The sequence below is a fragment of the Gymnodraco acuticeps genome, unplaced genomic scaffold, assembly GCF_902827175.1.
Source record: "Gymnodraco acuticeps unplaced genomic scaffold, fGymAcu1.1, whole genome shotgun sequence".
Classification (NCBI taxonomy): domain Eukaryota; kingdom Metazoa; phylum Chordata; class Actinopteri; order Perciformes; family Bathydraconidae; genus Gymnodraco; species Gymnodraco acuticeps.
In genome coordinates, this window is record NW_022992199.1 from 677,634 (window position 1) to 703,592 (window position 25,959).

Consider the following 25,959-nt stretch of genomic DNA (forward strand, 5'->3'; position numbering starts at 1 on the left):
GTCTAGCTGTAAATGTTTTATATATATATATCATTTTTCAGATGGCAGTTATCCCATTTTGCAAATTAATTCTCCATAACATTGACCCGTTATTAGAACTTAACTGTGTGTGTGTGTGTGTGTGTGTGTGTGTGTGTGTGTGTGTGTGTGTGTGTGTGTGTGTGTGTGTGTGTGTGTGTGTGTGTTTGTGTGTGTGTGTGTGTGTGTGTGTGTGTGGTGTGTGTGTGTGTGTGTGTGTGTTGTGTGTGTGTGTGTGTGTGTGTTGTGTGTGTGTGTGTGTGTGTGTGTGTGTGTGTGTTGTGTGTGTTGTGTGTGTGTGTGTGTGTGTGTGTGTGTGTGTGTGTGTGTGTGTGTGTGTGTGTTTGTGTGTGTGTGTGTGTGTGTGTGGTGTGTGTGTGTGTGTGTGTGTGTGTGTGTGTGTGTGTGTGTGTGTGTGTGTGTCTCAGCATGAAGGTGAGACTGATAACCGAGTCTCTAATGGAAACTCGGAGCTGGACGAGTACGAGACGCTGACGGCAAAGTTTCACTTCGTGGATCTGGCCGGCTCCGAGCGGCTGAAGAGAACCGGAGCGACGGGAGACCGAGCCAAGGAGGCGATCTCCATCAACTGTGGCCTGGTGAGGGTCCTCCTCCTCCCCCTCCTCCTCTGTGTATTAAATGGTCTTTAAAATATCATCTTCACTGATTGTAATGTCAGTTCCCTTGTTTTTTTTCTAGTCTTCAATGTGTGTCCTTGCATGAATAAAACAAATGAAGCATTTGACATTCAAGAAACAATTCAGATGAATGTATTTTAGCATATTGTATTGAATCTCAGTGGTGCAGAGAAGTCAGAGCCAATCATATAATATAGTTTGACTGCCATCTAGTGGCTGAATTCATAAATGACCACACTGCACTAAGAGTCGATCAACAATGCAACAAGGAAGATGCTACCCTATAAGAACAAAACCATGTTTAGATTTGATCATTTACAGGGGGTCCGCGGGGTCTTCAAAAGTATTAAAAGTTGATAAATCAATTTAGCGAAAATGAAGGCTATTAAAAAGTATTAAACGGCATTTTCCAAGGTATTACATTTTGTAGCTTGTTTCCAATAAGTATATAAATGGTCCAAAGAGGTTGTATTCTACAGTCTGTCTGAATGTAATCATTGCGTAGGTGTGTAGTGTGATTCTGTGTAGTTTATTTATGGCATCCCGTTGGATTGGACGTCATCTGAACAGGACATCGCACGCTCACTGCTTGATAGCGCGAAGGTCCGTTTACGCCGGTTGCTAAACAACATCGTTATGGGGAAATGCAAGTCTGCGTCCAAATGGTTGGAAGATAAGGAGGAAGGACAATCAATACTGTATATAGTCAATGTGAGGTAAAGTGTGTCGCCAAGGTAACCGGTTAAAACTCCAAGTGGAGATGAGGTCTTAACATGTATGGAAAGGGTCTTAAAAAAGGTCTTAAAAGGAATTACATTTGACTTCAGGGTTCCTGCATATACCCTGATATAAAGCCAAAAGTGGTATATTTAACTTGATGAAAAACCTTTTAATATGATCTCTACTATTTAACCTGCTCTTTCAATAAGAATAAATTGTTATTTGTCTTGAACGACAGACTCATTCTGAGTATTTGAATTCATTTGTAGGATGTTTTTTGTCCCCATTACTGCAGGATTTACCCAATTTAACTTTCTATAGTATTTTGAGACCTGCGATCCAGATGGAGAAAGTCAAATTGGTCATTTAAACAACAAATAATAAAGAACAACATATACCAGAAAAGGAATTTACAAACAAACGTATTTGGTTAATGATCCTAGAGAGTTGAATAAACTGCAACAGATATAAACCCTATCTATTTATTGAAGTGTTGGATCACCTTTAAAAATGTCTCCCCTCTGTATTCCTGCAGCTCGCTCTGGGGAATGTAATCAGCGCTCTGGGCGACCGAAGCAAGCGCTCCTCTCACGTGCCTTACAGAGACTCCAAGCTCACCCGCCTGCTGCAGGACTCGCTCGGAGGAAACAGGTCGGGGAAATACTCAATCACATTTTTTAGAACGTACCATCTTCATTGTGGACCCGCAGATCAAAGATTCATTTCAATCATTGAAGGGAAACAGGAATACATTGCAGATTATCAACTGCAGTATAAAAGAACATAACAAGATTATTACAAAGTTTAAAAGGTTTTTATACTCTCCATATATTAAGAAGTTGATTGACGATAACAATGTTGTTAATATGCAATATTTGACAACACTACTTGCAAACTATTGAACTCATTTATATACATTGGTGAGGATTTGAGCAATATTTAGACACTTTAGGATAGTTGAAAAACTGCACTAAAAAATGCAATTTATTCACTTAAACTTCTACAATAGTTTCCACAGTTTAATCAGGATTAAAGCATTAAGTATCCTCTACCTACAGTATACATAATCCAATCCACTTTATTTATATAGCACATATTAAAAACAGAGGGTTTTACCTAAGTGCTTCACAGCAGAAATAACATTATAATAAAATATAATATTACTATAATAGATAAAAGGCACACATAAGAATAGATAAAAAGGCACATAAGGGCTATGAACGAAAACATAAAGTGCATACATTTAAATAGCTTTTCTTTGCTGGCTTCTACACGGTTTGAACCAATTGTTTCTCCAAATCGATCATAAAACAAACGATGAAAGCTCATATCCGGATGCTCAGTCCAGTGAACTTTTTAAACCTCAGCTAAAAACTCACCTCTTTGCACTGGCTTTTAATTCTAGTTGAACATAACATTTTTACATTTGTATGTGTTTTTAATTATTGTTTTATTATTTTACTCCCATTGTGTTATTTTATATTGGATTTATTTCCTGTACAGCCCTTTGGTCAACTGAGGTTGTTTTAAATGTGCTATATAAATAAAGAAAGATTGAGATTGAAAGCATTTAATACAATTAACATTGTAATTTTGCAGCTGAACCAAACATATAATAAATATCTGCCTGTGTTTTAATCCCAGCCAAACGGTGATGATCGCCTGCATCAGCCCGTCGGACCGGGACTTCATGGAGACGCTGAACACGCTGAAGTACGCCAACAGAGCGAGGAACATCAAGAACAAAGTAATGCTGAACCAGGACAAGGCCAGCCAGCAGATCAGCGTTCTGAGGACGGAGATCGCCCGGCTGCAGATCGAGCTCATGGAGTACAAGACGGTGAGGAGCGAGAGAGAACCAGGAGATCATTTAGTTCATCTTTATCAGGTGGTCTCATTGGGTTTAAGATCAGAATCAGGTTTACTGACACATACGAGGAACTTGACTTGGTGTCGTGGTGCATACATACAAATAAAGCTAAAATGTAAAAACACAGATAGAGAATTATTTTAAGAACACTATAATAACATTGCGAAAAAATATAGTAAAATAGAAAATAAAATAAAGCAGGAGAGACCTCAAAACAATACACTTTTACAAAAACACAACAACAAAATAAGGTAAAACAAAGGTTAACATACAAAACAAACACACAAAACACTTGAAATGGAAAACAAGAAAAATACATACAAACATTTTTATAATGCGATAATTGAAACCAAAAATAAATATATATTGGAACAGTACATATGCAGTAGAGAAGGTGCAGAGATATATATTGTAGAAGCAGCAGTAAACAAAGGTTTATAGACTTACTGAGAACAACTTGATCAACAAATAACATGGCATGGCTATTTCTTCTTGCCTATGATAAAAGAGACAATGAAGAGTCCAAAATGTGTTCCATGCATAATGCACTGATGATAAAAACGATGATTGATTGTAACTGTGGTTACTCCTCCCCCCGTGCAGGGCAAGCGTCTGACGGGGGAGGACGGCGTGGAGAGCTTCAGCGACATGTTCCACGAGAACTCCATGCTGCAGACGGAGAACAGCAACCTGCGGGTGAGGGTGAAGGCCATGCAGGAGACCATCGACGCCCAGAGAGCCAGGCTCACCCAGCTGCTGAGCGACCAGGCCAACCAGGTGATCGCCAGGGCAGGTACGATACGTTGATATAAACCTTTGGTGTGAAGTCCATTCTGTAAGAGTTAAAGGTCACCTATTGTGCAAAATCCACTTCTTCATGTCTCTTCTACTTCAACATGTGTTCCCTCTTCTTCATGTCTCTTCTACATCAACATGTGTTCCCTCTTCTTCATGTCTCTTCTACATCAACATGTGTCCCCTCTTCTTCACGTCTCTTCTACATCAACATGTGTCCCCTCTTCTTCATGTCTCTTCTACATCAACATGTGTCCCCTCTTCTTCATCAACATGTGTCCCCTCTTCTCCATGTCTCTTCTACATCAACATGTGTCCCCTCTTCTTCATGTCTCTTATACATCAACATGTGTCCCCTCTTCTTCATGTCTCTTCTACATCAACATGTGTCTCCTCTTCTTCATGTCTCTTCTACATCAACATGTGTCCCCTCTTCTTCATGTCTCTTCTACATCAACATGTGTCCCCTCTTCTTCATGTCTCTTCTACATCAACATGTGTCCCCTCTTCTTCATGTCTCTTCTACATCAACATGTGTCCCCTCTTCTTCATGTCTCTTCTATATCAACATGTGTCCCCTCTTCTTCATGTCTCTTCTACATCACCATGTGTCCCCTCTGTGGAAAGAGACTCTGAAAGTTTCAGGAACAAAGATTCTCTCTCTTTTTGATCCATTTCTATAAAAACCTGTCTGAAAATGAGCTGATCAGATTTTGGCCACTTTATGATGTCATAACGATGTGTTGTCTTGTGTAACCATTAGCCAATCAGCAACCAAGGTAACCCCCCCCCCCCCCCCACCTTATCACCTGAATCTCCTCCTAGAGCACCATTGAGTTCTTTGTAACCAAATCTCTCTCAGAGGGGCGTGGGGAGGGGCTCCTTATTTTCATCTAAAGTCACAGACAGAGAATCAGCATTTTGGAAACAGGGCTGAAACAGAGGGGATTATGGGTAATGCTGCAATGATCTGTTTGGTGTTTCAGTCAATCAGAGACAGGCTCTGTATATGAGACCTGTGATACATTGATGAAAAACAGTATAATAGGGGACCTTAAAGGGATGTTGCTATTTAGTTATGTTCGAAAAGCCTTGTTATCCTCCTGTGTCTCCTGTAAAATGGCCTGACTCTCTTCCAGGTGAAGGCGCAACTGAAGAAATTGGAACCATGATTCAGGGTTACATCAAAGAGATTGAAGACCTCAGGTAGACAACTCTTCCTCATTATGTAAATGCTACATGTGCCTCACTTCTATCATACTGATTCCATATGGCAGAAACGTGATATTTTAATAACCAATACTTGGGGTTTTAGTTAGTTTGTACACCAAAACTATTGTTCTTAATGTTTTAACCCTCCTACTTTTTCACAGGAAATGGCTCTCCCTTCTTTTCTCTTAAATTATTGTTTTGAATGCAATAAGCTCTTTTATTAGTGTTTTGCATTGTATTGTCAGACATTAGTGTCCATTGTTGTGGCACTTAAAAACCCAGATGAAGAAGCAGTGGGGGGGGGGGGGCGCCAGAGAGCTTCAGGGGAGGCGCAGCGTGAGAAAAAAATAACGAGAAACAGTTAAAACTAGCTTGTGTGGTGGAACATTATGGGACATAATTCACTGTGGTGTATAGTGTGTGTTGCACCACGGACCTGTTAGAGAGTGTACCTTGTTGTTGATATCATTCTAGCTTGACAGTAGCAAGTTATTATTTCCTCTGTAAACCTAATAAAGTGTGGAGTTCCATACTAAACACGCCGCCTCCGACTCCCATTCATCGGCTCTACACTAGTTAACTTCAGCTAACTTAATGCGAGCGGCAACATGGATGGATTTGTAGTGAAGTTACCTAAAGGGAGAGAGGAGACAGCGTCTGGCAGGAAACGTGTGTCACTTTTGGCTGTCTGTGGAGAGCGAGTTCCCCCACCTCGCCAAAAAGGCTGTGAAAGTGCTCATTCCCTTCACCTCCACCTACCTGTGTGAGTGCGGGTTTTCCACATTGACTTTGATCAAAAGCAAGTGCGGGTAGGGATGCATATCGTTGACTTTTTTACGATACCGATACCACTGAACGATACCGATACTCAACCGATACATATCGTGATACTTTGAAAATGTATCATCCCACAATTACTCCCATGAAGCGCTTTACGATATAGTTAACATGTCAAATGAATATTAAATTCAATTGTGGGACTTCTTGGACCTTTTTAGTACTGAACAAACAATGAAAATACATAAAGAATATGAAGAAAACCGATTATGGAATATCTTTTATAACACCCGCCATCAGGTGTGCCGCGTGAATAGCACATCTTGTCAATGCAAACAGACACCGTTATAATTCATGTTAAACCTGAGATTCGACTAGAGAACAAATACATAAAGGTCATGAGATCTCGGCATTGCACAAACAAACAAATCTCATCTTTAAAATCAACATTTGCCTTCACTGGTGAGAGAAAACAAATCCCATCACAGTTCATTTGTGGGACTTTTACATTTCTAGTATTGAACAAACAATGAAAAATACATAAAATATGAAGAAAAACGATTATGCAATCTCATTAATAACACCCGCCATCACGGGCCACGGACTCACTTTTAAAATTAATTTAAAAGATTTTTTTTTTTTTTTAAAGTATCGAAACCGGATCTGATTTCGGTACGGTATACCGTAGCCACCAGTAACCGGTATTTCGGTAATACCGGATACCGGTATGCATCCCTAAGTGCGGGTCAAGGCTGCAGCCAGAGGATGACCTGCGTGTATTCCTGTCTACATTGCATCCCCGCATCATCCGCCTGTGCGCATCAAAGACCCAGACTCATTGTTCCCACTAAAGTAGGGCTGAGTGTAAGAAGGAGGCAAAGTTGACATTCAGTGTGTTGCCGGGAGCATATAAGGATTTATCCACGATGTTGAAAATGTTAAAAAAAAAGAGGTTTTTAAAAGTTATTGTTTAATGTTTTAAGGAGGTGATGCTACTCAGCCAATCAAATCGGTGCAGTGAGTGAGTCAGCACGATAGATTCAAACACACAGAGACGAGACAAGAGGAGAGAAACAGTCGGAGTCATTTCAAATATGCTTTGTGGTTGCTTCTCTAAGATGTGGGGCTAGAAAGCAGCAAAGAATGACGAAACCTGGTATATATTCTGCCCTTGTTCATCGTTATGTTCTCCCTGTTTGATATCCTCCTTCAGAGCCAAACTCCTGGAGAGCGAGTCGGTGAACGAGTACTTGAGGAAGAATCTATCCCGAGCCTCTAACCGCCAGTCTCTGTACGGAGGAGGGCCCTCGCTGCTGGCCCCGGAGAAGGAGACCTCGGACATCATTGAACTGGCCAAGAAGGACCTGGAGAAACTGAAGAAACGAGAGAAGAAGAAAAAGAAAAGGTAAAGTTCTGACACAGAAATTAGATCCAGCATCGAATGCTTTGACTGGAGGTGTGGGTGCAGGTGCTCATACATCAGATTACGTTTTTGGAAGGCACATGAATAACATCTTTACACAAAAATAGGTTTGACTTTTAATGGATTTTAATACAAAATATGGCAGAAGTAAAAAAAAAAGTGCATTTGAATGTGCATATTTAAAGGAACGGAGAAACCAGCTCGAGTGCGCTAGAATATGAAAGTACGCCGCCGAAGAAAATCTGCCCCTTCCTTCAGACTTCCTCACAGAGCCCCTCCTCCAACACACACGAACGCCCACATGACCAATGAGGGCACGAGATAAGTTTGTGCACAGATGGAAGGCTGACAGGCAGGTAGGCCATCCAGTTACTTTAGCCGGGCCGGCTCAGATGATTGGTCGTGCTTTTTACAGCGCCACGGCTTCCACAGATTACATGTATTGTCAAAGCATTTAATGTATTCATTGCTATCGGGATGTTAAGAGCATTCCATGGAATATAACAAGTGTTTCTGAAGTGAATTACCTACCCCACCTTTAATGACATCTTTACATCACAGAGCATTTAGCTATTAGCTTTAATAATGTATGTGCAGTTTGACTTAATTTACAGTCCGCACACCATTACTACAATTCACATTTAATGTATGTAGCATACATTTGAGTTTCGACAGATTTTCTTTTTTACCTGTGACGCACTATTTGGGATTTTTCTCCGTATCCATCATGCCGATATTTTCCAACTCATTTGTCTGATTGCAAGTTATCCTTTTATTTTCACCCTGACTGGAGAAAACATCTAGAAAAAACGTGTTTTTATATTCGTTTGGCCAATGCAGAAAAACAGGCCTTTATCCTCGATGCAGACACAAGTATGACGGGTAGACTTTTCTGCGTGAAGATGAACCTATAGAAACAATGCACTTTGGGGCATCTGAAGGGGATAAAAGTTGGATTTTGATCAGTCTCCCCTCCGCTCTTCCTTCCTTCGTTCATCTCTCCCCCTCCCCCCCCCCCCCGAAGGCTGCAGCAGCTGCTGGAGGACAGAGACAGGGAGGAAAGGGAGGAGGTGGTGGAAGAGGGGGATGACGTCAGGTTTGTCTGAGCTCCCACCCTCCTGTTGCCATTCCCATCCTCCGCTTCCCTTCCCCTAATTCAGCTCTTTATTTAACTTTTTTTTTTTGCACAGGTATTCCCCCACCTGGAGTGAAACCCGCTACCATAGAAGCACTTCCCCTCCATCAAACACTTGTTATACCACGTTAAAAACCTGTATTTCTCTTTAGATTTGTGAGTTCTGCAGCTTATTCATTGACCCTTCATGTTTATATATTTGAACTACCTTGACTTTAACTGACTGTTTGACTCTATGACGTAATAATAATCATTTGATATTAGGGCTGTCCCGAATACCATTTTTCGGGCTCCGGATATTCGGTAGTAATCAGCAGCGAACCGCTTCAACACGTGTATTTCGGTTTATTCACGGCATTCATTTTGCTATTCTACAGTATTGTTGTTTTATAGTTATTTGTTAATGTAACCCAATTTGTGTTCTTTGAAATTGAAAAGGATATCGCATTGTGTTTGTTACTTTCGTTGCAGTTGTATATGTCTTAAGTGTAATTTGGCTTGGCTTCCTATTTATGGACATGCTTTTATTTTGAAGGAGAGGTAGCGCAATTGACAGGAAGTTGTTGTTGCTATGGAAACAACGTGACGGAGATTAACAGAGAAAAGTAATATCTACATATAAAGACGGAGAAAGTAAACGATAACGTTTTATGCTATGGTTTTATGGTTAAGTGTTAGCACCCCCCGAAGAGGCACAAGCCCTTACGGAGATTTCAATAAATTCCAAAAAAAAATTAAACTGATAAAAAACGAAAAAACAAACAAAACGAGTTTCCGAATAACGAAATTGAAACCCGAATAGTACTCCAACGAACGAATATTCGGGTACAGCCCTATTTGCTATACATAATACCTGATAAATATTCTAGTCTAGCCAATAGGGACAACAGATGTAACTCTGGCACATTTACAGAAATGTTTATTAATGTGACTTTTTAAATAAACTAATCAAACCCCAATCATGAAGAAGAACGAAAAGTAGGTTTTTTTTCTACAAAAGTCCCTGAAATATAATTATTACAATAATAAAGAATGCATTAGATACAGATAAAAATGATATGTAGTTAGACAAGCGATCATTATGGCAGAGGTCTTGGGTGTCAAGGTGCTCCAAATATTTCTTCATTTGATCTTTTTTTTCAGATTTTAATTTGGAATTTGTCAGATTGAGCTCACAGGATTTATTTTTACTACAGACTGTTATTAGATTTAAATGTATAAAAACGATTAAACATGACATTATACCTACCTGTCTCTGCTCTCCTGTGGCAATGTCTTATCCAGCAGTTTGTGTGAAACACCACTTAAACATCCCTAACCCTCTCGGTTTGGATACATGTTTTATCCAACAGACCTGAGTTTAATCACTTTTTTGATTTTTCCCTTCATGCTTTTTAGCGTATGCTGCCTCCTTCCTTTGTTAAGACATATACACTGTCTTTTCCACAAACAAGCTCAACAAGTCTAATCTCTGTTTATTGTTTACAAGGCATTTCCTCCTCAAATATATCATAGCAAATGGAGTCGTGAATATGTAGTAGCTTTATTGCTACAAAATGGTGAAAACAGTTGGTTTGCTGGAAAGACAGTGTTTCTATGAGTTGTTTGCTAAACATCTGCCGCGCCGACTAAAAAAACGACAAATGATTTGGAAAATGTGTCACAACACCTGTTTGTGTTCTGATCAGTCGATCAATAAAGTTTCTGATTTTCATTTCTATCTGACTCTTTCAGCGCCAACAAGGAGGAAGTTCCTGACAACGAGCAGGAGAAAGGAACCGAGAAGGAGATGACGGAGCGAGGCCACGAGGAAGCAGAAATTGTATGAATGACTTCCTATTTTTTCATCTTTACATTGCAGTACATTAAAAGTGAGAGCCTTCAGATATGAAACATGTTATTGTTCAGGAGGGCCAGGAAGGCAGCGACCACGAGGAAGGAGACGAGGAAGAGGAGGAGGATGAAGAGGAGATGGAGGTGGAGGAGAGCTCCGATGATTCTGACTCTGAATCGGATGAAAAAGGTACGATCAGTCTCTCACTTTACTTTAAAAGGTGCTGCTTCTCCACCAGGGGGGGCTGTTTACTCACATCTGACTAAACACTTCCATCTTCAACCAGCAGCACATACAGAATGTTTTAGTGACTTTCTCAGATGCATTTAGAGCTGATCAGTTGTTTTAATTCACCCAATATGTATTAATGAACACTGCTAAATGCCAGATTAGGAGCGATTCCTTTGGATGTTGCATTTATTTTAGTGCTAGGTTGTCTTTTTGTAACATTTATACTGTAACATGTACTATAATTCAAGATTCAAGTGCTTTATTTTCATATGCACCACAGATACAGCCTATAGGTTGTTGTCAATGAAAATCTTAAGGGACAAAAGATTATTTTAAGTAAGGTAAAGTAGTTCCAAATCGTCATGTAATGTAAAAAACATCTTGAAACTTCCAAAAACAAAACAATAATTGTTATTTTTATTTTATATATTGATTATGTGTACGTTTGTAAATACTATTTGTATCCACTGTGTTAAACGATAAAAATGTTAACATATTCAAACAAATAAATACTGTTTACACATACAGACAGCATTTTGCAGAAACACAACCATCAATTTATAGCACGATAATTATCGGTCCGATATTAGGAATTATGACGTCATCCCGATAAACCCGATAACAGTATTAATAGCCCCGATAATATACAATATATTTTTTGGGTGAAAAAAATACTGCGGTGTGGGTGGATTGGGATGAGGGGCGCTTGTTTTTCACTCGGCTCCCGTTTTGCCAGTACTGTGGTTTAGGAAGAGGGGAGTTTCTCACAAATCCAGCGCTCCCTAACTCATGCCTGGCTGTGACGTAAATGGTGTGCGGCCGTGAAGCCAGGACAGTAAACAAACATGTCGCCGGTAGTATGGGACTATTTCAAAGTTTCAGAGTTAGATAGTTCGCTTGCTATTTGTATTAACAAATGCAATGCAGAAGTTCCACGAGGAGGGAAAAAGGCAACGAGCTATAATACTTCCAACCTGATTAGTCACCTGAAACATCGCCATCGCTACGATGGTGTGTTAAAAGCGTACGAAGACGCCTGCGCTGCTAAACTACCACCAGGTGTGCAAAAACTACAGGTACATTTAATATATATATATATATATATATATATATATTATATTATTATCGGTTATCGGTATCGGTCTTGAGAAGCAGGAAGTTATCGGTATCGGTTTCAAAAAACCAATATCGTGCATCCCTAATTTATAGCATAGGCCTATACTACTATTATGAGATAAAATCATTCCAAAGGGGACCTTAATTTAACACAGAAAACGATATCAGAATCAGAAACAGGTTTATCACCAGGTAGGTTGACACCAAGCCCCCAGGAAGTGCGCCGGACTCTGAGGAAAATATTCGTTGTGGCCAAACGCGGTACTGCAACTTCCGTATCAGTCGCTGGGCCCGGAAACACTTTTTCCCATTGACTAACATCGGGAAAGAGACGTCTGTAAATCGTTGGATAATTTTTTTTTAACTAAATAAACTACCCAGTATGAACACTTGTATAGCCCTTATTAAAAACATTAGGTCCTCATGTTGTAAAATGTGCTAATAACGTTATTCTGACAGTTATTTTCCTCGGCATTATGAACACGCATCTAACCCACGGGACCGCGCCGCCCGGCACGTTCATGTGACGTGTTCAGTACTACATGAGTTTTACCTTTACCCATGGATGCACAATAAGAACGGATTATATAAATACTTTCGTGACGTTTCGCTCTCTCAAAAGTTGGGCCATTTTGTCTTCATGCGCCAATGAGCAACTCTCACAGGAATGAACGAGGCCCCGCCTCCCACGCTGTATCCAGTTCTTATTATACATCCATGGTTGACGAGGAATTTGACTTGATGTCGTGGTGCATACATAAAAGTAAAACAAAAATTAAAAGCACAGATAGAGAACTAGGAAAATATTAAAAATATATAGTAAAATATAACAGTATTTACATAGAAATAGAATCGGCAGTAATAAAAAAAAAAAAACAGATATTGTTGTACATTGTGTATATATAATTAAACTGATTTGATGTGTACCTCAGATAACTTCCAGGCGGACCTGGCCAACATCACCTGTGAGATCGCCATCAAGCAGAAGCTGATCGACGAGCTGGAGAACAGCCAGCGGCGGCTTCACACTCTGAAGCAGCAGTACGAGCAGAAGCTCATGATGCTGCAGTGCAAGATCAGAGACACGCAGCTGGAGAGGGACAAGGTGCTGCAGAACATGAGTAAGACCAGGAGGAGGGGGGGTCCTGACTCAGAGGAAGAGCATTTTAACTTTGACTTAAAGACCACTATTATGCTTCCAGGTGTTTTTTCCCTTTCCTGTAGGGTGTAATATGGGTTTCTGTGCGTGTAAATGAGTAAGACCAGGAGGGGGAGTCCTGTATCACAGGGAGAGAAATGTTCATGTATAGAATATAATCCTTTATTGTCATTATACAGGTACAATGAGATGAGCAGGGTTAGGTTTTCGTTTCAAGGTGCCATCAAAAAATAAAAACAAACGAGACGTACATTCATACTCAAACAATTTAGCTTCCTGTCACACGTCTCTTCTGCTGTTTTTCTCCATTGGACTCTTTTGTTTACTTCTGTAACATGATGACATCACTATGTAACACTTGTGCTTCTGTTGGCTAGCGCTCCAACACATTGTACGTGATGGCTAAGGGGTGGGACATCTCTAAGCGGTTGACCAATCACAATAGAGCCAGCTAGCTAACCAATCAGAGCAGACTTTTACTAATGTTTTGCACAGTGGGAAGAAAAGTGTCGATTTATCCTCTAAAAATACTTGAACCCACTCATGATCAGGCAGCTTGGATAAAAACACTCAACAAAATGTGTGTCTGGCTTATAATGTCTGTGCCTTTTGATGAGTTTATTTCAGTAATAGACAGATATTATGAATACATCCTAATGCATGACAGGATATTTACATTCTTGCTTGTCCTGCTTTGATTTGAAAGATTGTATAACTTAGCCTTATGTTTGATAGCAGATGTTCTTCTGTACTAATGAAGGAGACTTTGTTGTTCAGAGGATCCTTTGAAGTGAGATCTCTCCGCCTGCAGACAGACATGACAGTTTATATTTAGCAGCACTAATGGATCAGAGCGTGGAGGAGTTTCAGCTCGTCTTATTAAAAAAAAAAATCACAAAAGATACATTTTCTGGAGGTCTAGGTTTCTGTTTCAAATGATTACAGGACACATGTTTGTATCAACAACGCAATGTCAGCATCTCTTCCCAATGAACATGGTTGTGTAATGTATATTTTTGACAGCATTGCTGCATTGTCATTTGAAGGAAGACCAGTTCTTTACGATCTTTGTGTTGCTCACTTTCAGACACAGTGGAATCGGGCACAGACGAGAAGTCTCGAAAGATCAAGACGGAGTACGAGAAGAAGCTGAGCGTGATGAACAAGGAGCTGCAGAAGCTGCAGTCGGCGCAGAAGGAGCACGCCCGGCTGCTGAAGAACCAGTCGCAGTACGAGAAGCAGATGAAGAAGCTGCAGATGGACGTGGCCGAGATGAAGAAGACCAAGGTGGGCTTATATCAGACAGTAGTGTGTGGTTTAAAGCTTATTTGATTAGCTTTTTAATGACTGTTTCTAAATGCCATGTTCTTAATGTCGTTCAATTTTTGTAAAGCACTTTGAATTGCCTGAGTTGAAAGGGGCTATATACAGGGCTGCACATAACTGGTGCGCATGCGCACCTCCGCCAAAAAAAGAGCACCGGGTCATTTGAAACAAAGCGCATTTGCGTACCAACATTGAGAGAGGGAGAGAGAGAAGGGAGAAGAGAAAATAGAGGAGAGAGAGAGAGAGAGAGAGAAGAGAAAAGAGAAAATAGAGGAGAGAGAGAAAGAAAGATATTTGCGAGTTGCATATGAACCATGATATGAACTCAGGGCCGGCCCGTAGCACTGGCTAGATGTTCGCCTAGGGCGCCAGATCTGGGGAGGTGCTGCGCTGGCAGCTCTGGGAGGGAAAAAAAACATTTTGACCGTTGGGGCTCATCCTAATTTTCGGCCTTGATGTAACAATATTCACAATTAAGTAAATGTAACACCCTTTTCACCCCGGTTACACGTTTCATTTGCCCTGTACGATGGGCGCTGTAAGTGATGAAAATGGGGGATGTTGGCTTATCTGGCGCCCGCAGCTCACAGACAAAGTGCGAGGGAGGGTGCACCGGTACCAGCGCTGTTGTCATTAGAATCTGGTGCCGTGCTAGCTGCTCTAACGGATTTAAGAAGAAGATGTTTCTACAATAATGTGGAGGGAGAGTCCTCTCCAGTCAGACTGAGAGGCTGATGCTACAGCTCAGTGAGGTAAGGACTCTTAGTCTAAGTTCAAACGGTTTGGTCACAATTTATGTAAACACATATTTCCAAGGCACTCCTTTATAATTATTGGGATAAACAGGTTTGAAATCATTCCAATGTATACTATAGGACAGTAACCAAAAATATCCTTTAAAACTGGAGAGATAAAAAAAAATGCATAAATAAATGTTAAGGTAAAATAAGATATGAATGAACAACACAAATAAAATAAATTACATTAATTTGTTATTGGCTATGGTAGGTTATTGGTTATGTTCACATACTTATTTGATTACATCCACTTGTCTAAGATGACAACAGAGACTTTCGACCCAAACCCAGCTGTTGACTTGTGGATGCAAGCAGCTAATCGCAGACTCAACCAGAGAGAAAGAAGTAGGCCTACATCATCAGCTACCATGTCTGACAGAGAGGAAGACAGTGAGGAGAACAGTCAGGAGGGTAGTGATGACAGCTTGTAGGATTACTGGTCGTGCTAATGTTGTCTTGTGTTCGCCTCTGCATGTGTGTTCTGTGTTCACCTCTGCATGTGTGTTCTGTGTTCACCTCTGCATGTGTGTTTAGTGCCGTGTGTCTGGCAAATCAAGTCAAGACCCCCTCAAAAGTTACGGTTTATTTCATTTTAAGGATGAGCACCAAGCAACATCTCCAGGTGCTCCTTTGAGAACCAGGGCAAAAAAGTTATGTGCACCCCTGGCTATATAAATAAACTTGCCTTGCCTATGGTGATAATACTCTGGTGGAGATCTGAGGTCTCTGATTGTTTTGATAGTATGTTGCCTTCGTTTAGTGTGCTTGAAAGTACTGTCTCCTAATAGGAATAAAATAAAGGTTGCCATATTGTTTATCAACTTAGGGATGCATCAGAAATGTTTCACTGAAGTTTATTTTCTGCCATGTGACTCAACTATCTTTCCTGTACATCTCCACTTCACCGTCTCAAACAACGACCTAAACTACATTTGAAATGACCTAAAGTAATGAAAGTAGGCCACACTTGTAGTCAAACAAGGACAAAGTCAAGAGGTAGGATTTAAGAAAGGCTCCAAATGATTTTACAAATCTTATGAGAACTGTAAAGGCAACCGAACAACTAATATTTGCCAGTGAGGGATATGGTGTGAAGCTTTTCCAGACGCGTGGTGTTGACAGCAAATCAGGTCTTCTCTTTGAGTGCATTTAAGATGTTTATCTGGATTGCAGGATGATGACAGCAAAACAAGAGCCGGGTGTTTAACTGATAACTAAACAACTAACTGTGATAAAGAAATATACCGAAATTAACTCAAAACAAACAGAAAATAAGCGAAAACACGCACGGTTGAAAAACTGTGTGGCTTCCCTCTGGTGATTCCCAATCCCTCATGCTGTGCCCCTGTGTCCTCCCCAAATAGTAGGCTGTACCCTGAAATTGGCTGAGTCCCCGCCTATGCCCAGGTCAATTCAGTCGTACCACAGCACCTTCATATACAAAATATTAAAATACATCAAATTGGCTGCAACAAGAACTTTCATCTGAATATGGAGGCACTTTCAAGATATTTGCGTATTATATAATATGAATATTTCTCCCATTTGTTGCAGGTGCGTCTCATGAAGCAGATGAAGGAGCAGCAGGAGAAGAACAGGATGAACGAGTCTCGCAGAAACCGAGAAATCGCCACGCTAAAGAAAGACCAGCGCAAGCAGGAGGTTAGCGACCGTCGGGGGTTCCCTCTACATATCAGTCTGCTTTAATTGCATCTTAATGAATCTGAGCCACACGTTGTGATCTCCTCACCTAACCTGTTGAACACTGATGTGTTACAGCACCAGCTGAAGTTGCTGGAGGCTCAGAAGAGGCAGCAGGAGCTGATCCTGAGGAGGAAGACTGAGGAGGTGAGCAACCATCAGTGTTCCTCAAACCTTTTTTGATAATGTTCCACATTTTACATATTTTTTAAGACCAAGGTCTCATGACAAGTGCAAAGCATTTTACATAACAAATAAAGAGGTGCAATACACAGCTGCACCATCAATCAAGCCGTGTTACTATTTTAAAGGCATTCTTGTTTGGTCAGGCGTTTGGGTAACCGGTGTGCTTGATCTTATTCCATTTAATACTATGTTTTTATTTTTGTTTGTTTTAAATTTCGTTTGTAAGTTTTGTTTTATTGTGTCTTAAATTATGCTCTGGTGCTTTTATGACTTCTTAACATGTGGGTTCATTGATCATCAGCCTGTGAAAAGCGCTTTATAAATAAACTTTACTTACTTACTTGTTACTAAAAATAAATATCTTTTTTGAATATATCACAAAATTCATGTCAAAAAGTGTTAATCTTACCATAACACTAAAACAGCATTGGGCTTATGTATCACTTATTTCTGTTGACAAATGACAGTTTTCCTCTAAAGATTTTAAATGAAAATAAAGTTGTAGTAAAATGTTTGGCAAGTTAAAGCTAGTTTACCCGCTGATGGTTTATTGCACTTATTGTAAATGGCTTTGGATTAAATCACCAGTTTAATGCAAATACATGTAACCTCATGTCATTTAATCTGTCATTAAATATCAAAATTAGCTTCCCAGACACACTGGGAAACGAAAATACTGAATTGAATTGCATTTTCTGCACTTCAATGTTTCGGCTAGCTCCAAATTGTATTGACAAAATAAGAATATTTAATATTAAATAACATTTATTTCCTTTAAACTTTACTAACTTCTAAAATCCCTAGCTATTTGAGAAACCCTGTTCTACGTTGTGTATGTAGAGATTCTTGTGATTCAGTGTGTGTGTGTGTGTGTGTGTGTGTGTGTGTGTGTGTGTGTGTGTGTGTGTGTGTGTGTGTGTGTGGTGTGTGTGTGTGTGTGTGTGTGTGTGTGTGTGTGTGTGTGTGTGTGTGTGTGTGTGTGTGTGTGTGTGTGTGTGTGTGTGTGTGTGTGTGTGTGTGTGTGTGTGTGTGTGTGTGTGTGTGTGTGTGTGTGTGTGTGTGTGTGTGTGTGTGTGTGTGTGTGTCAGGTGACGGCTCTGAGGAGGCAGGCCCGGCCCACCTCAGGGAAGGTGGTGAGGAAGTTCCTGTCTGACCCGGTGCAGGACTCCAGCTACAGACCTCCATCTGGACGCCTGTACTCCTCCGGCAACGCTGCTCCCAACGGCACGCGGTGAGTCTGAGAGCGAAACCGAAAAAAAGGGGGGAGACTAAATATAGTTTGTTTTTGTGGAGCCAAAAAAGGCCAGGTTTTCTCCCTGTATTATGCAAGCAAGACACTCAACACCTGCGCCATCACTGGGATATGAAATCCTCAAAAGTAACATTCCCTAGAATCCGTTTTTGGATTTGTTTTAACATAATTTAAATAATCGCAATGCAAAAACCATATTACATTTCCATTAGAATCAGAATCAGTTTGAATACCAAATCAGGGAATTTGCTTTGGTATAATGGTTTTCTCTTTCCAACATGTCCAATGAATGGTTATAATACAACAAGCATTGTAATTATTGAGTTTTAAATATGATATAATCAAGTAATGACATATCCTTATTGAAGCACAGAAAGAATATATCTGCCATGAAGTCTTTGCTGTAATTATCTCCTTTTTGAAAAGATAAAAAATGTGCTCTTTTAATCTCACTTATGTTATATAACTTGAAAGCCCATTGTGCTGTTCTATAAGTATTTTACTTAGTTAGTATTAGTGCAATAGGACTCAAAGGAACTGAACTCATGGTGTTTAATACAGGCCTCATTTTCATGTCCCCCTAAAGAGGGTACAACATTAATTGCTGTGTCTTAGGCGAGGAAAACGTACTTTAAAGATGATTTTCTTGCCATTAATATGTTGGATTATAAGTAGGGCTGCACATAACTGGTGCGCAGGTGCGCATGCGCACCTCCGCTAAAAAAAGAGCACCGGGTCATTTGAAAAAAGGCGCATTTGCGCACCAACATTGAGAGGGAGAGGGAGAAGAGGGAGAGAGAGAAGAGAGGAGAGAGAAGAGAGAAAGATATTTGCGAGTTACATATGAACTCAGGGTCGGCCCGTAGCACTGGCGTAATAGATGTTCGCCTAGGGCGCCAGATCTGTGGAGGCACTGCGCTGGCAGCTCTGGGAGGGAAAAACATTTTTTTGACCGTTGGGGCTCATCCTAATTTTCGGCCTTGATGTAACAATATTCATAATTAAGTAAATGTAACACCCTTTTCACCCCGGTTACACGTTTCATTTGCCCTGTACGATGGGCGCTGTAAGTGATGAAAATAGGGAATGTTGCATGGCTTATCTGGCACCCGCAGCTCACAGCCAAAATGCGAGTGAGGGAGAGAGGGAGGGTGCACCGGCGCTGTTATTAGAATCTGGTGCTAGCTGCTCTAACGGATTTAAGAAGAAGATGTTTCTACAATAATGTAGAGGGAGAGTCCTCTCCAGTCAGACTGAGAGGCTGATAAGTTAACTACAGCTCAGTGAGGTAAATTACTCTTAGTCTAAGTTCAAACGGTTTGGTCACAATTTATGTAAACACATATTTCCAAGGCACTCCTTTATAATTATTGGGATAAACAGGTTTGAAATCATTCCAATGTATACTATAGGACAGTAACCAAAAATATCCTTTAAAACTGGAGAGATAAAAAAAAATGCATAAATAAATGTTAAGGTAAAATAAGATATGAATGAACAACACAAATAAAATAAATTACATCCATTTGTTATTGGCTATGGTAGGTTATTGGTGATGTTCACATACTTATTTGATTACATCCACTTGTCTAAGATGACAACAGAGACTTTCGACCCAAACCCAGCTGTTGACTTGTGGATGCAAGCATCTAATCGCAGACTCAACCAGAGAGAAAGAAGTAGGCCTACATCATCAGCTACCATGTCTGACAGAGAGGAAGACAGTGAGGAGAACAGTCAGGAGGAGTGATGACAGCTTGTAGGATTACTGGTCGTGCTAATGTTGTCTTGTGTTCACCTCTGCATGTGTGTTCTGTGTTCACCTCTGCATGTGTGTTCAGTGCCGTGTGTCTGGCAAATAAAGACTCTCTCAAAAGTTACGGTTTATTTCATTTTAAGGATGAGCACCAAGCAACATCTCCAGGTGCTCCTTTGAGAACCAGGGCAAAAAAGTTATGTGCACCCCTGATTATAAGATATAATTCATCATCAGGACGCTGCAACTGAAACGTTTGAATCAGATCATTTACATGATTGATTTGCTTAAACGTGTTAAATCCATGCTGCTGTGTGTGCAGGACTTCCTACCGGCGCTCAGGGATCTTATCCACCAGGATCGCTCGCAACAAGTGGCAGTCTCTGGAGCGGAGGATCACTGACGTCATCATGCAGAGGATGACCATCTCCAACATGGAGGCCGAGATGAACCGCCTCCTCAAGGTATATTTTAAAATGTCTGGATCTATCATATATTATTGATCTCTTTAGATATAGCGTTATATTACAGTGTTAAAATAGGATGATGAGTTGAATTGTGTCACCTATATCTATGAAGGTACAGATGTAGCACTCCAGATAGGACTCACATGGGTGTGTCCCAGTCAAAAACCCAGCGGATCCCAGTGGCTGGGGGTGTTGCCAAATTGCTAGAGGGCGTTGCCAAAGTTCTCCATTTGTTCAATAGACCCTTTTTGTGTTTGTACACAATGATGACGTAGAACGTATGCGCGCGCATGGTGGCAACAGAAGGATGGCAGAGATAAACAGCTTGTCAAGCTACGCAAGGGGATTATCAACTAAAGATCGTGAATGTTACCTTAACAAGTTGACTTTGACAAATGGTGTCCGACTTCCAGATCCGTGTTCTATTGATGAGTGGGTTGAAGACGTTAGCAAGTGGCCGAATATGGCCAGATATATATACCTATTTAATTGAGAAACCGAGCGTGTACACCAGAGAGAAATTACGAGCCTATAAGTCACTGGATGCTTACGAATACGTTGTCTGTGGTCATGTACAGAACGTCAAATACCATGACATAGACTCAGAGTTTTGTATTTTGAGATCAGAAATTCTCCCTAGTCAAAGACAAGGACACAAGACAACGATGTATGAGGCTTGGGTTATAATCAACCAACGAGAAAACTACGTCCTCACAGCGAATTGCACCTGTATGGCGGGGGCCAGTGTACACGTCACACACAGACATACATAGCAATTGGAGCAGTGGGCCTGGCAGGAGCACACACACACTAGGAGCACACTGACTCTTTCAGTGAGGGTGGGAACCCTGACAATCAATCAGTTAATTGTAAGATGATATATTCATAAATATATTCATACCAGGACAATGATCCATGCTGCATTCTTGTTCTGGATCCATGCTGCATTCTTGTTCTGGAGTTTCAGAAGTAACACGTTGATTTGCTGCAGTGTCAGCTCTCCTCCTTTTCCTATGGTACCTACAGTAACAGCAGAAATGTATAGTTAAACTAATCCATATCTCAAAACAGCAGCTGTAGGCACCAAAGCTTATGCAAGAGAGGAAAACAAAACAAAAAACGACTGAGAGGAGGGCAACTCTAATCTTACCTGTCCATCTTTGCATTTGGGTTCTGGCTTTGTTTTGTGTACATGAACACAGATGGCACAAAATCAGGACTACTAGAGTCCAATGATGCCTCGCCTGCAAAAATAAAACACAAACACGTTTGTTTAGCCTAGCAAGCTACTAGGCTAATCTAACGCCAGCTTATCAAACTTGAGCTGCATTTGATTATTATTCTACATCATACAGACAATCACTAATGTAAACAAGGCTTTCCTGTAAAATCAAAGAGTAGGCTAGATAACCTCATTACCTGATATAAAGTGGGCGCTGCAGACGCGAGCATTTTTGATTATGTCCTCATTCCAGTCCACACGTTTAATCGCCTGCAGCCACAGACGCCGCCGGTTGCTCTGAAATGGTCGTGGTCCTCTCGGAATCCTATACAACTTTAGTCCGCCGGTGGAATAGCGATTCGTACAACCGTATACGCAACAACCAGACATGTTGATGCTGGGTACAGTTTGTAAATGCTTGCTAACCAGTTGCTACCTCGTCTTTGTCATTCAGAACTGCTGGAAGACAACACCACTTCTGTTGCCCACATGCGCGCGCAACTTTTTGATGACGTCGGCTGTAAAAGGGTCAATTACAGGCATAGCCGCGGGAAGTCATTTTGCTCAGGGGGTGCTGCCAAGAATTGGGAGGGAGCCGCTTAAAAAAAAAAAAAAAAAAAAGGCGGTGCCGGGCCCGGCTGTCAGGGATACGAGCCGCATACATTGTTTGTTAAAGGCGAGACACGGCAGGCAAAAACATCGTTTTTCATGCACTGGTCAATTTTGAGATGTTGTGCTAGTTTGATTCCATAACATGTTTTCTTTCAGGCTTTTGGAAGGAAAACGTACAAAATACACATTTAAGTGTTTATTTTACTATAGTTTGTCTATTTGCGTCTGTATATTTTTCCTAAATTCACCAAAAGTTAGCATTCTAACGTAACATAAAGTACCGCGACCGCTGTTTGCACAATGTCATCGTTGGAAAAGCTCCGTCTCTCCTGCACAATCTCATCGGATCCAAATATGGTCATTTCCTTTGTATCAGCAACCAATCGTGAAAGTACAAAAGGGTCTTAAACCAAGAAACGAAATCTCATTGGCTGGTGTCAACTTCTGACAACGTGATTCGTTCAGATGCGTCACGTGATGTGCTAAAACACTTCCTGGTTAGCTTTCCGCTAGAAATTTAAATCTCAAAATGGCAAAAGAACGGCGAAAAAAACGTTCACAGAGAAGACAACAACAATTGTCACTTGCACGAAGCAAGTTTATACAAAAAACAAATGACCCCGAACATGAAATACCTTCACGGAGTGCGTCGAGGCGCAAGCTGTCATCCAAAGAACAGGAGGGTTTAGCTAGCGCCTCACTGCAATCTTTAAAGGTCGTTTTCTCAAAATGAGTTGTATCTCCTACTCTGATTCCGACATTTCCACTTCAGTTGCACTTACATACACCAAACCTTCCAGTTATATTCCTATCAATATTATGAAGGCTTTTACACAAGGGTTTGTTCATATATCATTCATAGCCTGAATTATATAAGATTTTATACCTAGAAACATGGCGAAAATTGATATTTTAGGGCTGTTGACAGTATTTTCTGATTTATGGAGTGATAAAAAGAGATATCCAAAATCCCTTCTGTAAAAGCCGTAGATGCTAATATGACTACAAAATGAAACGAGAATTTTGAACCTGGCTTTATCCAAAGTTCAGATTTCGGTTCCTGAAATGTGTTAAAATATGCGCAAATTTAATGAGATAATGGATCATTTGCATATTCAGAAAACTTGTAATATAAGAAACAATTGCCTTATTGTAGGTAATTAACTGGAGAAATTACCCTATTCACCTGGGGTGTCTCGCCTTAACTAGGCTTAATAAACCATTATAGACCTACATCACTTAGCAACAGCTGCACATGCCCACATGCTAACTATGGGTCTTACAAACCTACATAACATTACAAATAGTCAGAAAATATTATTTACAATATTAATAAAACTATGAATTCAATTTTAACTGATTGACAAGGCAAAACACTGCACAGCGGTAGCAGCATTAAAGGACAAATATCGTCTTACCTTGTGTTGGGGCTTCACAAAACTCCAAATGTAGCCTGGGGTGGCACTAATGAAGACCCTCATTAGAGCAGATACATCCACATTTTCCAAAATGTTACTATGGACATGCATTAAAGTCAGATGTGTCAGTCTCTTCTGTGTCATATTACTCTAGTTGTAGAGGTGGTGGGCTGAGGAGTAGCTGGTGGTCCACTCTTTTTATTGGGTTGTTTGTTGGAGAAAAAATCCAAAATCCTTTTTTGCGCCATTCTAGAAAGTTGTCACTCTGCAGTGTGTGTCGCGTCAATTACGTAACTCTCCCACGACCTACGACCTAGATGACTCGGATTGTATTTATTTGGAAAATAAATTCAAGCCACCTGATATATACAAATATATATTATGACTATTATATGCTACTGTATACGTTATTAACGCGTTAACTTGACAGCCCTAATGTTAACATATATAAAGGGAGAAGGGGTCGGATTAAATAGGCAAGGCAAGTTTATTTATATAGCACCTTTCAACACGAGGCAATTCAAGGTGCTTTACAAAAATGAAAGACATTCAGACAAAGGCATTTAAAAACAGTAAAAGATAATAAAAGAAACATTAAAAGAAAAAATACATGAATAAAAAGTACATGAATAAAAAGTTACAGTGCAGTTTAAGATATGAATAGTTCACACAGAAGTTCCACTTTGCTGATGAACACAACGGCTCAGTTTCAATTAAAAGCAGCGACAAGTCTTCAAATAAGTGTAAACTTCTTCCGACCCCTTTTCGGACGTGTAATTAGCTAAAGCTTTGTTGTTTATTGATATCAGACAATGATACTACAGATTATTCAATTATTAATTAAATATTTCGTTTTGTTATTGCATTCATTTGTATAGTACTGTATCATGTCTGTATCATCTTTTGTTTCATTTGTATTTTCTTTGGTTTTACACGCTCGAAACAAATAAATAAACTAAACTTGGATGTGTAAACTTACCTGGCAATAAACTTGATTCTAATTCTGATCTAAAAATGACTGCTCCGACTGAAATCCGTTTTGTGTGTTCATAGCAACGAGAGGAGCTAACCAAGCGTAAGGAGAAGGTGATCCGGAAGAGGGAGCGTCTGTCGAGGGAGGGTCCGGAGGTGGAGAAGGCGGTGCTGCCCATCAACGAGGAGGTGGACGCACTGACGGCCAACATCGACTACATCAACGACAGCATCGCAGACTGCCAGGCCAACATCATGCAGATGGAGGAAGCCAAGGTGAGAAAGGCCCCCAACGCCTAAAAGTGTGTTTACTTGATATTAATGCCATTTCCTTCATACTACCTTTAAACCCTTGAACAGCTTAGTTTGAGTAGAGTTTATAACGAGCCAAACTTTAAGTTATTCTTCTTTTAAACAAACGAAAGTCTTTTTTTGTTGTTTTTTTATTAATTAATGCTGTTTCCTAATTGAGTGACTGTTTTCAGGAGGAGGGCGACACAGTGGATATCTCCGCAGTGATCGGCTCCTGTACTCTGAATGAAACTCGGTTTCTGTTGGATCACTTCATGACGATGGCAATCAGCAAGGTACCAGCAAGTATTAATAAGAGTTTAATGAGGAATAATAACATCCGTGTATCAGCGTTTCCGCTAGGATCTTTTCTCGCCGGTCAAATGTCCGGACAGAATTTATTTTACCGGACAAATTTTAAACTTACCGGTCATGTTTCAATAATAAGAATAAGAATTGTGTAGCAGAGTTTCTGTTAGCAGGTAATTACCGGACTATGACCGGATATGCTGATGTTTAAAACTCAGTTAATGGGAGTCATTTTTATATTGCTTCAGTTTATAATCGTAACATCGAAAAATTCAGATTCATTTTTCAGTAAATGATTCCACAAACATCATTATTACATTCAAACAAACTACTTGTAGTAGATGAAGTACATTATTCAAAAGTTTACATTAACTTTGAATAATAACACGGGAGAAACGGATCCTCTCTTTTCCCTTCTCCCTCTCTCCCTCTCTCATGACAGCCCGTCAGTTTCTCATGCAACGCGCTAAACAGTGGGCGGGGCTTCAGGTGATTATGCAGCAGCTGGTCTGATCTCTCTCTCGTGTCCGGTTATACTTCACTCGCGTTTATGTCCATATCGATCAGATCCAGCTCTGCTGATCGGCCTTTATAGAGAGCACCGATCAAACTATTAAGAGTGAATATCGGCCGATAATGATCGCCGGCTGATCGATCGGAGCATCCCTAATTATTAGCGGACATTTTGACCGGCAAGTTTTGAATTTACCGGTTTTTATTAC

The 25,959-nt window shown here is 40.4% G+C and overlaps 1 protein-coding gene across 5 annotated transcripts in view; it reads left to right on the forward strand.

Annotated features, from left to right (window-relative positions):
• Positions 1–25,959, forward strand: part of kif21a (kinesin family member 21A) — an 81,750-nt gene that overhangs the window by 31,969 nt on the left and 23,822 nt on the right. For 4 of the 5 annotated variants that reach the window (XM_034205539.1, XM_034205541.1, XM_034205542.1 and 1 more), the window contains exons 6-21: positions 447–617; positions 1,912–2,027; positions 3,021–3,216; positions 3,850–4,039; positions 5,181–5,247; positions 7,244–7,435; positions 10,323–10,410; positions 10,497–10,611; positions 12,702–12,890; positions 14,016–14,215; positions 16,606–16,713; positions 16,831–16,899; positions 18,027–18,169; positions 20,269–20,410; positions 24,719–24,913; positions 25,123–25,224. In XM_034205539.1, coding sequence (XP_034061430.1) covers positions 447–617; positions 1,912–2,027; positions 3,021–3,216; positions 3,850–4,039; positions 5,181–5,247; positions 7,244–7,435; positions 10,323–10,410; positions 10,497–10,611; positions 12,702–12,890; positions 14,016–14,215; positions 16,606–16,713; positions 16,831–16,899; positions 18,027–18,169; positions 20,269–20,410; positions 24,719–24,913; positions 25,123–25,224 — 2,283 coding nt within the window. Of the gene's footprint in view, positions 1–446; positions 618–1,911; positions 2,028–3,020; positions 3,217–3,849; positions 4,040–5,180; positions 5,248–7,243; positions 7,436–8,477; positions 8,550–10,322; positions 10,411–10,496; positions 10,612–12,701; positions 12,891–14,015; positions 14,216–16,605; positions 16,714–16,830; positions 16,900–18,026; positions 18,170–20,268; positions 20,411–24,718; positions 24,914–25,122; positions 25,225–25,959 lie in introns of all 5 variants that reach the window. The other variant, XM_034205543.1, reaches the window with a different exon arrangement.